This window comes from Lontra canadensis, unplaced genomic scaffold (genome assembly GCF_010015895.1).
Source record: "Lontra canadensis isolate GAN:19392208 unplaced genomic scaffold, GSC_riverotter_1.0 scaffold4, whole genome shotgun sequence".
Taxonomy (NCBI): Eukaryota; Metazoa; Chordata; class Mammalia; order Carnivora; family Mustelidae; genus Lontra; species Lontra canadensis.
This window is the reverse complement of record NW_022630998.1, coordinates 7,295,430-7,309,557: the sequence shown is the minus strand read 5'-3', so window position 1 is coordinate 7,309,557 and position 14,128 is coordinate 7,295,430. Positions and strand designations below refer to the sequence as shown.

Below are 14,128 nucleotides of genomic sequence, written 5' to 3'. Positions count from 1 at the left end.
TCCTTTTGCTGTGTCCCATCTGACACTTCAAAGATTGACCCCCAGGAACAGACCTTGTGCTCAGTCACTTCCAGTGAACCTGCAAGTGGTTTCCAGGCACCTGAGGGCATGGAGATGAAAGAGTCTATTTAATACTTACGTAGATTTTTAAAAAAACTTCTTATAAGTCTTGAAATCTTAACTCTACTGGTTACTTTACATTCCAGATATCACCTTCCTTTTTACTTTCTGATGAATGGAGATCAAAACCAGGCATTGCAGCCTAGTGGCACTTGATTTTTAATACCCTAAAGAAAATGAAATTTAACTATAATTTACAGGTTCCTCTACTTCACAAATAAAGAATTACCATTCTTTATCAAGTTGAGTGTTTGTTCTCATACAGTATATTTTACATATAATGGTGATTTTCATGTCACATGATACAGGATATTCTAGGGAATTTTTTCTTTTTTCTTGGTTCTAGTTAAGTTGACATTTCTAACCTGGTAGAAGTGAAGAGCAGATTGCTGCTACACATCTTCAAATGTGATATTGGTCAATTCATTTGGCATTAGTGTACCATAGATTTTGTGAATATCCACTCTCTACCAGTTAGTCTCTTGGCTTTGCCAGTGTTGACACCTTCTGGCAGGAGCTTGGGAATTAGGACAGATGCTGAATGGAAAAGTCACATTTAATGTTTGTGATTTCTTTCCTCTTATGTGTCTTATGCATATACACACAAGATATGATGTATCTAGTAGTAAACCTCAGCATTCACTTAAATGATCACTTATCCTTTTCTATGCTGGTTGCCTAGGGTGATCTGATTGAATGCTCAGTCACAGTATACTTATATCCATGATTTCTATGTTCGGTTTTCTCTCTTATTTATCTTTCTGTTTGATTAATTTCATTAGACATGTGTTTTTTAATATATATAAATAATGATCCAAGGTTATTTTTGGTAAGTGTGGAATATTAGTAAATTATTAGCGAAAATTGAGTACTCTACCGAATGCTAATCTCAGAAAACTATGTTATGTCAGAACAGTATGGTTATATTTTATTTACCAAGTTATTGAATTTTGCTAATAATTTAATATTGCAAGGCAGTTTCAGAGACCATCAGTATAAAAAGATCATGTGAGATTCTAAATTTAGTTAAATGTTTTTAATTCTATAAAATACTTCTTTCCATTATTGATGTTCTTTGAGTTTCTTTCATAAGTTTTTATATCGTGAATTGGAACTTCTCAATAGCCCTTGACATGAAAATTGGAATACGGGGTAAAAAGCACATTAGTCATCACTAATTTCTTAAGCGTGGCATTACACAGAGAACTACTGTGAGTTCATCTGCTTATTTAATTTTTGTAAGCCGTTCCTCTTAAATAGTTTGTATTCCTAGACTTGCTCAAATGGTGCCCCAATTCAGCATTCAGCAGTTCAACCCCAAAGGTTTTCTGCAGAATACAAGAATATGAAATAGAAAAGCACATCAGCACATTTAGTATTTAGCTGACCTTTAGACTCGTGGGTTAGATCTGTGGGAGGTAGAAATCAAAAAAGCTAATTCAACTTCAAATCTTTATCTGTTGATCAGCACTGGGAAGGACACTGTGACAGATACCCAGTTTATTAATGGCAGGTGTTAAGTGAGTTGCTTTTCTTCCTTTTGAAGAGGAAATCGGGTTCCGTAATCGGTTTCGTTCAAACTATTACATTTTGTATGTTTAATCAGGCAAGTTTAGATCAAATTAGAGAAAGGGGTCTTAAGTCAAAGCCAGCTTCAAAGTTTATATAGGTGAGAACTCCTTATTGTCTTCTCGGACTGAATTATTTTAAAACACGACAGTCTGGGATCCAGTGTCTATGGCCAGGCTTCAGGAAGCTATTGAAGTTCCCAGTTATTATATGTCAAAATTGGTACGTGACTTTATTTCTCTAAGGTTAATCTATTGGAAACTGCAGGTTTTTCCCTCTGGTAAGAATTTATGAGTATGTTTTTTAAAAGATTTATTTATCCATTTTAGAGAGAGAGAGAAAAAGCAGGGGGGAGGGGAAGAGGAAGAGAGAGTCCCAAGTTGACTCTGAGCTGAGTGTAGGACCCAATGCAGGGCTTGATTTCATGACCCTGAGATCACTACCCAAGCTGAAACCAAGAGCCTCGATGCTCAACCAACTGTGCCATCCAGGCACCCCAGAATCTAGGAATATTTTAAAGACTTTATTTTTATTTATTTATTTGACAGAGAGCGATCACAAGTAGGCAAAAAGGCAGACAGGGAGAAAGGGGAAGCAGGCTCCCTGCTGAACAGAGAGCCCAATGCGGGGCTTGATCCCAGGACCCTGAGAACATGACCTGAGCTGAAGACAGAGGCTTAACCCACTGAGCCGACCACGCGCCCCAGGAATATTTTGAATGGATAATGAAAATTAGTTAGTAGTTTTTAAAAAATCTGCCTTATAAATCATACTAATCTAGAATACAGGAAGAATATACAACAATTCCTTTTAACATAATACACTTTTTAATGAGTTGCCCTGTTGTCCTTTTCTTAATATTATTCTTATTTTCCCTTTTTCTTTTGTAGGGCTGAGATGCTTCTAGATCAGTACCGAAAAAAGTCAAAACTCTTTCGTACTACAGTTGTCCTGGCCCCACTAGGAGATGATTTTCGCTACTGTGAACGTACAGAATGGGATCATCAGTATAAGAATTATCAGCTGCTTTTTGATTATATGAATTCTCATCCTGAGTATAATGTTAAGGTAATTTGAAAATATTTAATTATGATACTGTATTTGAAATTGAGCCTTCATTATTAAATGAGGCTAAAACAGAATAGCCTTAGTTTCTTTGTACCATATCCCAATATTTCCTAGTATATGTAGTCCTTATGTAAGAGGGTAGTTCTTAAACAGGAAAATTATCTAGTACTATAGTTGCATTTCTGAAGTTGTCCCTTGCTCCCATTCCTACAGCATTAAAGAGATGTTACTTTTATGTAGTTGTCAATATGCACCTGCTAAGTTATCATCTTTATTTTTCAGTGATGTCCTTTTTTTCTACCAGCATTGAAAGTTTGTTTCTTTGTGACAGTTGCATCCTTGTGATTTAGTAGTGTTACGGGCAGATACAGATGAACATGTCATGAATTTTGCAAATGAATATCTTGTGTCCAGAGAATACACTAGCATTTTTCTTGGTTGAGAAGACTTCCAAAATTAATAATTTGTCTGTAGTTCTTCCTCTTCCCCCACACCCACCCCCCGGGTTGGAAAATTTCGAATGTACTGTAAAGTTATGAAAACAACTAAAGTACCCATCCCCTGAATCCTGCTTCCCCATATCCATAGTTCAGCTACCACATTGATCAATTCAAGGTCACTCTCTCTTCAGCTATGGCTCACTGTCCTCTCTCACCCTCTCCCGGGGATTATTTTGGAGGAAATAGTAGTCATTTAGTTTCATCTGTAACCAGTTCACTACTTACAAATGATGAGGACTCTGTTTAAAAATACAATCATAATGCCATTATTATATCTAAAAAATTAACAATAATTCAATATTATCACGTATCCAGATAGATTCATATTTTCCTGATCACATACAGGCAATTTTTTCTTAGCGTATGTTTCATGAGTCAGGATTCAAGCAAGAGTCCTATCTTAGACCTATATGAGAAAATTACCCAATGTGTTTATTATAGTCACATACTAACTTATGAGACGGTAGAATATCTATGGAAATACTATAGAAAAGAAGAGATGTTACTGTTTAGGAAGTTAGAAAGCTGATGATAGGCCACATTATGTTGGGATAATTCAAGTTTATTAAGTAAATGTAAATAATGTCAAATAGTTAAATAAACTTAAATAAAATGCCAAATGTATTCAAGATACTTACAGCTGAATTTCTGCCAGATTATGAACTCAGTGCATCAGGTCTATGTTTAAATTATCTGTTTAATCTCCTCAAAGATGAAGCTGATACACAAACATTTGCTTAGGGGATGGCATATATAGATGGGGTATTTTATCCCTAAATACATCTTCCTAGTGAATGATTTTGAGGTCCACAAAAGGATCTACCACTGATTCTAAAAAATTAAAGTCCTGATTTTTGTATTTTGCCTATTTCCTTCTTTGCCCAATAGGGCAGTTTTTACTGAGGGTTTTAGAGGGAACGGGGGTCGGGGAATGGTTGGGCACGTTTTGCATGGAGCATTGGGTGTTATATGTGGACAATGAATCACGGAACAATACATCAAAAATTAATGACGTACTGTATGGTGACTAATGTAACATAATAAAAAATAGTTACTTTTTGATTATATGAATTATAAGTATCCCATACATAGGAGACATGCACAAACCAGAAGTGTACAGAGAATTTTTCAAGTTTAAAAACCCCCATGTAACCGCCTCCAGCATTTATGGCATCCCAAAAGAGTCCCTTAGATGTCCTTCAAATCATTGCCAGATCTTACGGAAGTAACCTTATTTTCCCTTTTATCATGGTGAGTAGTAGTATTTCTTTTGAAATGATATAAGAAGGGAATCTTAAGTATGTTCCTTTGTGTCCGCCTTTCTCTGCTCCACGTAGTGTTTGTGAGATTCATCTGTGTTGCATATAGTATATTCATTTTTTTTTAAAGATTTTACTTGTTTATTTTAGTGGAGGGGGGAATGCAAGCCGGAGAGGAGGGACAGATGGAGAGGAAAGAGATTCTCAAGCAGACTTTGTGCGGAGTACAGAGCCCAACGTGAAGCTCAGTCTCAGGACCCCATGATCATGACTTGAACCAAGATCAAGAGTCAGATGCTTAACCCACTGAGCCACCCAGGCACCCCATAATATATTCCTTTTTAATACCGTATATTATCTTTAGTGTCCATTTGATACGTCACAATTTGTCCATTCTATTATTAATGGACATTTGGGTTGTTTCCGGTTTTTGTCTATTACAAATAAAGCCATTTTCAATATTGCGAATGTATTTATAAACACGTATGTGAATTTATGTGGGTATAAAATGGGATGGGACTTCTTGATCATTGAGGATGCACGTGTTCAACTTCAGTAGATATTTCCAAACGGCATCCCAAAATAGATGCACTAGTTCTTGCGCTGCATGACAATTTCAGTTGCTGTACTTCCTTACTGACATTTTTTATTGTAAGGATTTTTTTTTCATTTTTTTTTTTTTTATGATTAACGTGATGGTTTTATTTTATATTTCCATATTGGTTAATGAGTTGAACATCTTTTCATAAGTTTATTGCCATTTGTGAAGTGACTGTTTAAAAGTTTTTGATGACTTTTCCTTAAATTGGGTTGTCTTTTTGTACCATTTATATCTCTTTTATATATTTTGGTTTGAGTCTTTCTTCAGATAAAAGTTATGCAAATACTGTCTCCCACTATGTAAGCCTGTTTTTTAATTCTTTCTTAAAGCTGTCTTTTAATAAACATGAATTATTTGTTTTAGTTAAATCTAATTTAACAGTATTTTCCTTTATGGTTAGTGCTTGTCATGTTCTGCTTAAGAAATTTTTGTTTATACCGCATAGTCATGAAAATACCCTTCTTATGAAGCTGTCCTCCAGAAGCTTTGTTATTTTACCTTCAGTATTTAGGTCTGTAATCTATTTGGAATTGATTTTTTTGTGAATTGTATGAAGATAGGGATCAAGCTGCATTTTGCCCATATGGATACCTACCACCATTTATTGAAAAGACCAGTTTGCCCACTTTACTGCAGCACTGTCTCTGTCATTAATTATGAGTGAAACTTTTTCTGTGGATCTTGTATAGACGCTATTCAATTTGTCTAATCTCGTACTGTTTTAATTACTGTGGTTTTAGAATGGATATTAATGTCTGATAGCATAAGTCTTCTCATTTTGTTTCCTTCTCAAGATTGCATTGGTTTTCTTTTTAGTTCTATATAGGTTTAAGATCAACTTTTAAATTTCTACCCCGCAAAAGTTGGAATTTTGGTTGGGATTGTATTGAACCTATAGATCAATTTGAGTGCAGTTAACTTTTTTACAAATATTAGGCCGTCCATTATCATGGTATATTCCACATATAAAAATACAGTTGACTTTTACATTCTAACCTTGTACCCAGTAACCTTCACGTGTTCCCTTTTTTTAGGGAATTTTTGTCACTCACGTGTTTGCTGCTTTGATTGCCCTTACAAACCTTCAAACAAAAGCTTTTTTTCTTTCTGTAGTTTATCTAGTTATATCTGTTCTCTGTAGGATGTTTTACGTTATTTCATCCAAGCCAGAAGCTTCAATTTATGATTATTTTCTTTTGATGAAAAGAAAAAAGTAAGCAATTGAATTTAGATGGCTAAAAAATTGACATTGTACTAGTCAAGACAGTTAGTTTGCCATTGGTGATCACTTATTTAACAATTTATGTATTGTTTTCCTCGTATGTTGTTCTGATAGAGAAATTTGATTATGTTTAAGAATAAGGTTATATTAAAGATATAATTTGTTGCCTTTTAATGTAAAAAAAAATTATTTTTTTTTTGTTATTTGGAATGTATACTTTATTTGAGCTACCAAGAGACTAGAAATTATATATACAGGATATATATACACACACACACACACACACACACACACACACACAGGTTTATATATCAATCCTTTGAGACTGAGTCAAGTTTGTGAGAAAACCAACCAGTCCACTTACATAAACTTTGCCCAGGAAATCGCCAAGAAGGAAATATTTTCATCTTGGCTGATACCAAAAATAAATTAAAATATTTTAAAAGGATATACTTTGTTGTTAATGTTGACTCTGTGGCATGCCACAGTTCCCTAAAATATGAAACTGAAGGGGCTTTTTGTTATAGAAATCCCTTTTTTATATAGATGAGAAAGTGAGGCCCAGGAATTTAGATTGCTGAATATTTTGTTACTTTTATCAGTATACTTCCCTGAGCTTATCTGTACCCTCTGGGCCGGAAGTTAATGCTGTATTTCCTTTGTATTTGTGACCTTCATGGTTGTACACACACACTTAATTCTGCTTTTTAGAATGTGTTAGGCGAATAATAACAATTTTTAAGTTACTATTTGCTATTAACTTTTTTTTTATTTAAGAGAGAAAGGGAGAGCGCATGCTTGGCGGGGTGGGGGGGATGGGCAGAGGGAGAGACTTTTAAGAAGGCTCCATGCCCAATACAGAGCCCATGTAGGGCTCAATCTTATGACCTCGAGATCATGACCTGAGCTGAAATCAAGAGTCAGATGCTTAACTCACTGAGCCATCCAGGCACCCCTGCTATTAATTTTTCAAAGTGCTTCACCTTAGTTAACTTTTTTAATTCTCTGAACATTTCCTGATAGGTACTGTAATCATCCCTGTTATAGATGAGGAAACTGAGACACAAATAGATTAACTTGCCCACGATACATTGTGTTTGGTGAAGCCCAGACAAGACTAGGTAATACTATTGAAAATTGCTTTTCTGTGATGTAAACATAAGGATTTAGAAATAATCGTCTATTTTGCTGTTATAAAATGTATTGTGTCACAGGTGCATGATGATAACTTAGATTTGTCATTACTAATATCAGTTGTGTTTCCAGCTGAAATTTTGCCTTTGCAATAGAAAAGTGGTAACTAAAACTCATACCGTTCTTTCCCAGTTGTGTTTCAAAGCATTTTACTTAGAAACCTATTAGCTGTAACACAGACACAATATATAACATGCTCAAAACCACATATTAGGTAAGCCGTAGAGATGGATTCAAACCCATGCTATCTGGATTCAGGTTCTGTGCTGTTCTTAGCGACTCTTTTAGAGCATACTTGCTACTTGTTTTTTAATTACTCTTAACTATTTTTCTGCCACATTGAATCAAAATGTGTGTGTGTGTGTGTGTGTGTGTGTGTGTGTGGTAGGAAACAGCAAAAACAGCCTCTTACCGTTCTTCAAAGAAAAAATTCCCTTTTAAATTCTCTGTTTTTCTCTAAAAACACTGCCTTTAAATATCTGTTTACATGGTCTGGTATAATTCTTCTTTTTTCCTTTGATTTATGGAATAGCTTGGGCTCATAAAAATGGATTTATGTACTGGTAATTTAAATCATTAGTCAAAAGACCTTTTCATTTGAGCAGTCAGCCATGCAGTTCTTGTCACTCTTTGTGTTTTACTTCTATTCAATGTTACCTGCTGGTAGAGAAAGTCCATTTTTTTAATGACCTGCTGTTCTTAAAGTCTCCCTCATGAGACCTCAAACTAGGGGCACGGGGAGGCCAGGGGAGTATTTGTGCATATGACATAGGAAAATACTTAACAGTTAACCAAACTGTTATGTAAATGTTTTATTTTTGCTGCTTCCCATCTTTCATTCATCTCTGAGTTATTCTGTTCCCTGACCCTTACACAGTTTGAAATTCTGGAGATTTGTAAGGCATTTTCAGACCCACAGATTTGTATATCTAAGTAGTACTTCTAACCCCTTAAGTGTGTAAGTTTTATTTCAGTTTAATTTGGGACCTGATGCAAGTGAAAGAGTTACTGTGTATTTCTCCCCCTGCACTTGAGTTTTGTACAATCTGAGCTAGATTTTCATCCTAACTTGGAAACACATCTTAAATATTTATTATTAACTTTTCCTTTCAGAACTAGAAGTAATTTTTAAGGTAGAGAATGAATAATTAATTGTCACCTTTTTTTAAAATTAGATACAGTTTGGGACTTTATCAGATTATTTCGATGCACTGGATAAAGAAGATGTAGCCATTAGGAAGAATAGCCAATCCATGTTCCCTGTTCTAAGTGGAGATTTTTTCACTTACGCTGACCGAGACGATCATTACTGGAGCGGCTACTTTACATCCAGACCCTTTTACAAACGAATGGATAGGATACTGGAATCCCATTTAAGGTACAAAATTTATATTTAGATAGCTACATCAATTATTCACCTCTTTTATGTGATCATAGCCTTTTCGTAGAGTTTTGCATAATATACAACATTTATGCAGTATTAGGATGTTTAATGTAATTGTGAAATTTTAATGCAATCAGAGATATGTCTCTAATGCAGAATCAGATTATTACATGGATTTTTGCTTTGAAAGGAAAAGCAGTTAATGTGATTAGACTTTCTCCTGTATCTTAGGTTTTACATGTTTCTAATTAATTACCGGTATTGTTTGCACACTGTGATAATATCCAGCGGCATGGTCATGTGTGTCTGCAGGTCAGTAATCAGGCAGACTAAATTGTTGGAAATGAGCAAAGGTCACAAGGAACAAATAGGGTCTCTCCATGGCCAAAATGTGGGCCTCAAAGTACATAATATAAAACCAATATATTTTATATGGGGGAAAACTCCAGAGGCTCCACCTCAGTTCTTACTTATTTGAAACATATTTCTATAGGTGTGATTCTCTGTTTAGAAGAGCAAAACTTGAAAGAGATGAGAACTGATAGCGGCAGAGTGATTGGCTGAGAAAGCACAGTGACAGGGAGAAGGCAAAAAGTCAGCAGAATACAACAATGCTCTAAACCAGCCTTGTCCAGTAGAACTTTGAGTCACTGGCCCACAGAACTTTCTGCCGTGGAAATCTTCTGTTTCTGCTTTCTTCACTGTTCAGTATGGCAGCCACTTGCCATGTGTAACTGTTGAGCACTTAATGTGACCAGTGTGGGCTCTTAATTCCCTTTAATTTTAATTGGCTTAAGTATAAATAACCACATGTTGCTAGTAGCTGTTATAGTGGGTCTTGTTGCTTTGTATGTAGTAAAGATGAACTACCCCGGGGACTTCTGGGGCTCTTTCTATGTGTGTGTTAGCCTAGGAGGTTAATTCATTTTCTTAAGTTCACTTTCAGCTTAGTTCAGATCATGAATTCATGATGATTAATCTTCATGATGAATCCTAGTATTAAAAATAAAAAGTGTGATATGGTGAGTGCTGTGAAGTGTGTAAGCCTGACGAATCACAGACCTGTACCTCTGGGGCAAATAGTACATTATATGTTAATAAAAATAATTAATAAAAAAGATAAAATAAAAAGTCATGTCATACCTACATTCTTCTAAGTACTGGTAGAAACAGTACATTTTGGAAAGCTTTTTTATAAAGATCATGAATTTCTCCAAGAGTTGTACTTTGGTATAGTAGTGTGTTGTTGTTGTTGTTGTTGTTTTTTAAACTTTTATTATTTCTGTGCTATTACCTTTATTTCAAAAGCCTGATCTTTGCCTGTTTTAGGGATATTCACAAATGTACTGGGTGGATACATGTTACTGTATTTATAATAAAATAGTATTTCTATATTATAGAGATTTATGCATTCTTGGCCAGTAGAATATTAATTATCTGTTATGTTATTCTAAATTACTTATGATTAAAAACAGAAAAAGTACTAAGTAATGTAGAGATTCTTTTGGACCACTGCATTTTTTTAAAAGTGTCAACTGTTTTTTAGTGACAAAGAGTTATAAATATTGATTCCATCTTACTTTATTGAACGTATTTAAGGTGAAGTACTTAGTGCAAGTAATAATATATTTTGAAAATTTTGCTTTAAAATAAAACAACAGAAAACCATATAATTATGAATTTCAAAATGTAATCAACTGATTTGAAAATAAGTTTATCGTTTGATAAAAGATATTTCATCTTGATGCTCATTTATAAAACATTTGGATAGGATAGAAGAGTATAAAGAAGAAAATATTTTTTAAATCCCATGTTTATATTTTGGGATGTTTGTGTATATATGTACCCTTGCAAAGCCAGGAATATGTGTTTTGGATATAGATGAACATATATATGCAATTTCCCTAATTCACATTTAGTGTTTCTCCTGCCATGAATTTTAGAAGGATTAGAATTTAAAGGCAGAAATTATTTAGTATCCTTTAATTATTTTGAAATTTAAAGGAATTTTTTTTTTAAAGATTTTACTTATTTATTTGAGAGAGATCACAAGTAGGCAGAGAGAGGGGAGAAAGCAGGCTCCCTGCTGAGCAGAGGGCCTGATGTGGGGCTCGATCCCAGGACCCTGGGATCATACCCGAGCTGAAGGCAGAGGCTTTAACCCACTAACCCACCCAGGCACCCCAAGCCATCTCTCTATTTAAAGAACTTCTTTTGAAACCTATCTTGAACCATATCCTCTGATGAAAAAAATAAAGCATGAAAATGATAAGTCCACATATTCTTGCTCACAAACTACTCTTAAGCCAAAGTATTTTCTTCTTTAAAATAAACAAGAAACAACAGCATATGTTCTATTACCTTTCAGTTTATATTGTTCCATTCCCTCTAGTTGTTGAATGTTCTCATTCAGCGTGGAGACTAGCCATTGTTACTGAGCTGTTAGGCCATCGCTTTCTGACTCTCCATTGTTAGTCTCCCACTCGTGTGACCATTTCTGCACCATCTCTCCTTTAATGTACATATGTGAGAGTGAATGGCTTTCTGGTGGTGAAGTTTCTGGTGCGTGTCTGTGTCGATCTTGGAGAGAAGAAAGAACAGAAACCATTATCCACTTCTTACTGCTGGGTGGAGCTATTTTTTTTCACTATATTATACATAAGTAAACCTATCTTGCTGCCAGTGGCTACTGGCTTTTTTCCAGGACCATCTGGAATAAGGGCCCTTTTATCAATTTAGACATGATGTTCTCTGATGATTGATAATTTATATATATATATTAGATGGATATCTTGATGGTTTTATAGGAAAGTTTATTATCAATATCTTTTTTACAAATTGTGCTGGTCTTGGATTTTTAAAAAACCACATTTGAAAATGTATCAGTACCACATATTTAAATAGTAAATGCTTGTTTTGAAATAAGAATTAATGACTGTTTTATGCAATTAGGGCTGCTGAAATTCTTTACTATTTCGCCCTGAAACAAGCTCAGAAATACAAGATAAGTAAATTTCTTTCATCATCCCATTACATGACACTGACAGAAGCCAGAAGAAATTTGGGACTGTTTCAACATCATGATGCTATCACAGGAACTGCGAAAGATTGGGTAGTAGTGGATTATGGTACCAGGTAATATAATTATTAAAAAGTGATTATAAAACAATTTTTTTAAAAATTCTGGGTCACAGGCTTGTATCTTTGGTGAAGTTGTTAATGTACAACAGACCATATCAATAATGACATCCCTTGTAAGTATTGCTTTAGAAAAACAACATCAATATTCAAAGCATTTTTCAATAAATATATTGACTATGTGCTAGCTGTCCTAACTTTAATATTATTGCAGTGCATTTCTGCAAATGGAGTAGTAAAACATTATGATAAAGCTGATTCTGTTTTCTCCCAAGTATAGTGTAGTACCAAGGATTTGGTATCAAATAAATCACAGCTATAATCCAAGGGGATGAAGAGCCACACTTAATTGTATAGCAGTTTAATTTCATCTATTCCATATCCAGTTGTTCTCAGATACCCCCCCCCCCCACGAGAGACATTGACAAAAAAGAATCAGCCTGGAGGATAGCCAGGAAGTAGAAGAATCTACAAACCTTGACATATATGGATGATATAAGGATTTGGGATGAGAGGGTTGGCCTGGGTATTGATATCAAAGCCCTCTTCAATTCTTGGAAGGGCTGTGAGATGAGGGGAGGCAGAAGGGGAAGCTCCATTATTTTCATATTGCAGAATTAGAAACAGTGAGTACAGGCTTTAGCTCAGAACAGCAGGAGACTTGTAAATAGTGCTTCTCAATAATTAAAAGGCTTACCCTTTGTGATAGTGAGATTTCCATCATTATGCCCTAGTTTGGGTAACCATTCATTAGGATCAGTGTAAAGGAGATTCCCATGTTGGGGAAGGAGTTTTGACTATTATTTTGTTACGGTTTAGTTATTATTTTTCCAGATTTTTTTCCTATCAGTAATGGTGTACTTTGATAATACTTTAAAATTGTTAAAATATGCTCTGATTTTCTTATAATAGAGATTTAAAAAGTGAATCTCTTTTTTTTTTTTTTTTGAAAGATTTTATTGGACAAAGAGAGAGATCACAAGTAGGCAGAGGCAAGCAGAGAGGGGGAAGCAGGCTCCATGCTGAGAAGAGAGTGATGCGGGGCTCCATTCCCAAGACCCTGAGATCATGACCTGAGCAGGGCAGAGGGTTAACCCACTGAGCCACCCAGGTGCCCCATAAAGTGAATCCCTTTTTTTAAATAAATGCTCCCTCCCATATGTGTAAAGTATATACAGTACATGAAGTCAGCATTATGGATTGATCCATAAAATCGATATCACTAATCATAATAAGTGTTAATTAAAATTTTAGTTAACAGTATTTTGACTGCCTTTCTAGATATTTGAAAAATAAATTCTTGAGGTTTCATTAGCTGACTTGAGTCCTTGAAAATATATTTATGGTGGTATCTTGAATATCTTTTCAGTCTTCTTGTGGCAAATCTATTTGGTACCTGTTGAGGTTGAGCTGGGCTTAAATGGAAAACACTCATTGGCTGATAATGATAATTGGTTTTTCTCCCACAGAAGGCATTTTTTAAAGTAAGGTCAGCTCCTCCATTTTTTCCTTTTCACCTGCCTGTCTTCTTGGTTTATTGAGAGTTTAAAAATGAAGCTTATACTCAGAAAAGAGTTCCTAAGAGGAAATGAAGAAGTTGTTCTCTACACTGTCCTCTTGCTCTCTCTCTGGCTGCCATACTGAAAGGGGCTTGGGTACAGGTCATTGAGTTTTTGCAACCAAACATTTTCTGTCTCATAACCTTTCCAGAAGGCCTGTCATTAGTTCCTCCATATGTTTGGTTATGCTTTTAGCTTATAAAAACATCACCGTACAAAATTGCATCTTAGAGAAAAAAAGACAATAATTCTCAAATTGTACTTGACATTTGTAAATTTGCTTTGCGAGCACTTCACACTTCATTGAAAAGTCATACACAATTATCAAGTCATTAGCATAGACATTTTAAGTAGGAAATTTCAAAACACAAGTCAGAGAGTTATAAACAAAGAGGCAGCTAGCATTGGGTGTTCTCTTGTTCTTAGACTGTTGACTGTTTATTCAGATGTTGGCAGAAGTGTCCCTATGAACAAATGTATGAGTTAAGGATTGCATTTGGCTACTAGTAATAGC

The 14,128-nt window shown here is 34.9% G+C and overlaps 1 protein-coding gene across 2 annotated transcripts in view; it reads left to right on the top strand.

Moving 5' to 3' along the window:
- MAN2A1 (mannosidase alpha class 2A member 1) overlaps nt 1-14,128 on the top strand; it is a 166,611-nt gene that overhangs the window by 71,838 nt on the left and 80,645 nt on the right. For both annotated transcript variants that reach the window (XM_032845164.1, XM_032845154.1), the window contains exons 8-10: nt 2,580-2,757; nt 8,709-8,911; nt 11,870-12,052. In XM_032845164.1, the coding sequence (XP_032701055.1) occupies nt 2,580-2,757; nt 8,709-8,911; nt 11,870-12,052 (564 nt within the window). The remainder of the gene's footprint in view (nt 1-2,579; nt 2,758-8,708; nt 8,912-11,869; nt 12,053-14,128) is intronic.